General features: G+C 33.7%; 1 protein-coding gene across 1 annotated transcript in view; it reads left to right on the forward strand.

The window, feature by feature from the left end:
• Positions 1–2695, forward strand: part of LOC106877334 (A disintegrin and metalloproteinase with thrombospondin motifs 16) — a 123112-nt gene that overhangs the window by 76562 nt on the left and 43855 nt on the right. The window contains exon 9 of the mRNA XM_014926209.2: positions 963–997. Coding sequence (XP_014781695.1) covers positions 963–997 — 35 coding nt within the window. The remainder of the gene's footprint in view (positions 1–962; positions 998–2695) is intronic.

Raw genomic sequence — 2695 nt, forward strand, 5'->3', positions numbered from 1 at the left:
AGAGCAAAGTGCTCTCTCTCTCTCTCTTTTTTCGATTTACAGTGGTTTCATCACTTGCACGTACCATCTTTGCTACATTCACCCACCTTTTTTTGAAACTTTCACGACACAAAACCTGCCTCTCCATTCTCACCTTCCTTTTCAAGTGGTACTTGAAAAAGTTGACGAGCAATTGGCCAGAGAGGTAAGTGTTTGTCTCTAATCCTTTCGTTCAAGTCCACCACACACATTCTTTCACCATGGCCACCAGTACGATGAAGACTGCCTTGCTTTCCGGTTGAGGGAAGGTGGCAGAGTAATTGTCACGATAGACTCAGAAGACAGGCAGACAGATAGATAGATAGATAGATAGATAGACAGACAGACAGACAGACAGACAGACAGACAGACAGACAGATAGATAAATATAGATATAGATATAGATATAGATGTATGTGTATATTTATGTATATATATATAATATATGGCCTAGTGGTTCGGGTGTTGCACTCACAATCACAAGATTATAGTTTCAATTTTGAGACTGGGTGGTGCATTGTGTTCTTGAGCAAAACACTTCATCTCACACTGCCCTGCAATTACTTCGACGCCTGATTATGTGGATCATGATGGTAGATATGGGAGTGCATTGAGAATGATAACAGATAAGGAAGGTGTTTAGAATGGAATATACTAGAAGGGAGAGAGAGCAGTGATTGAAGGCACAGAAAGGAAGTGATTGATTGAAACAGTGTGGGTAGAGATTGAAACAGTGTGGGTGGGAATGCTTGACATGTCAAAGAAAGAAGGAGCAAGAAGATTGTATTGTGTGTGTAAGTGTGTACGTTTTTCTACATCAATTCTTCACTCTAATACTCCATACATCATAGTTTTTTAGGTCTTTGTACATCAATTAATTTATCAACATTTTCCAATTGCATATATTTCATGCCATATAAAATGTTGAAAAATTTTTATTGCAGATACAAAATTTCAGCTGGTGTTTCTTCAACTGTTGGTAAGTAATTATTGTCATATTTTGAAGTCAATTGTTTTGCTCGTTACAGTTTCTTCATTAATCATTTTGTCCCAAACAAGGCTTGTGACTACTGTAGCATAATGAATTACAAAGAAAAGAAGGTACCTACAAATTCAAGACATGTTGATTGACAGAATGTTTAAAAGATTGAATATCATGACAGAATGTTTAAAAGACAGAATATCATAGACCAGAGGAAAACAATACAATAGTCAAGAGTTTCGCTTCTTAAATTAGCTGCAATGGTATTGATTTTAGATCAGGGGAGAATATTAAACTTGCTTCAGTAGAGAATCAAAATTGATTTAGTCAACCAGAATCTCACTATCACAGACATCTGATGAACATATAGGACTAAGTGACCAGCAGATTCCTTCACCCAAATGCATGTACATATACACATATGCTTGGGGCCTTCATAGCATTATTGTAGGCAGCTTGGCAATTCAATGCACTAGACCCTCTAGTATCTATTGACAGCAAGCCACAATATACATAGATTAGAATTGAGCCCCTGTACCTGTAAGAGTCCATGGGTAACAGTCCAGTGTGTCCACTGACCAAATGAAACAAAGAAATCTCATCACCAGTGATACACACATACTCTCTCACTCAATTTCTCATACATATTCCAAAATGTATAAATACAATAACAAGCCTTGGTATATCTTGTGTGGATACATCATTGCAGAGCTGAAGCAATGAAGCCATCTCAATGATGTGGTCACAAATGGCAATGAAAGAACTGTGACAAACCAGATGATTGGTTGATTAAAAAATCAAGCAACTAGTCATGTGACAAATAAGTTAATTGATTAATTAGTTCATTAACAATAAAAAGAAGGGAAATAGAATCAATGCATGTGTTTTTATTTACAAAACAATATACTGTAGTGCCTCAATATACGAGTTAATTTGTTTCTGGAGGCCACTCATAAAGCAAAGACTCATAAAGCAGAGCAATAATTTCCCATAGTAGCAATGTTATGAATCATAATTCATTCCCAGAAAAATATTTTACCTATAAAATCTATAATACTTGTAAATAAATGGCAATAAAACAACAGTAGAATGGAAAGAATATTTTATGTAATGTAAAAAGAATGTCAAGATCATTTATAATAAAAAAAAATATGATTATTATAATCATTTTCTGAATCACTTTCACTCATACTAGATTCATGCATACTATCACTTGTAGACACAATTGCCAATTCACAAGCATTCATAGATGGATTTGTAGATTTCTTTTTAAAAAACAAGTCTAGAGTTGTTTGCTTAGAAGAAGCTTTTTTATGCTTTCTATAAATTTCTCGGTAACACACAGAAGCATTTATTATGGTAGTAGAAACTTTTGCACTTCAAAATTTGGATCTTGTGCCTGAAAAATAAAACCTGTAAACCTGGAATTTCATAAAGTAGGTCCTCATAAAGTGAGATATTACTGTATATATCAGGTCATCCCATTAGTTCTGTTCGAGTTTACCTTTTTTAAGACTGAATAAAATTTAATAGTATTTTAGAATGTCTAATGGAATTAAAAATTATTTTTGTGCATTTGTGTACATTTAAACTAATTAAATATTATTTTACAGAATAATAGAATTAAAATTTCTTTGATTAAAACTCTTTTTAAGATGGAAGTATCCAAAGAGCATTTGAGGCACATAATGCTTT

Source organism: Octopus bimaculoides, chromosome 5 (genome assembly GCF_001194135.2).
Source record: "Octopus bimaculoides isolate UCB-OBI-ISO-001 chromosome 5, ASM119413v2, whole genome shotgun sequence".
In the NCBI taxonomy this organism is placed as follows: domain Eukaryota; kingdom Metazoa; phylum Mollusca; class Cephalopoda; order Octopoda; family Octopodidae; genus Octopus; species Octopus bimaculoides.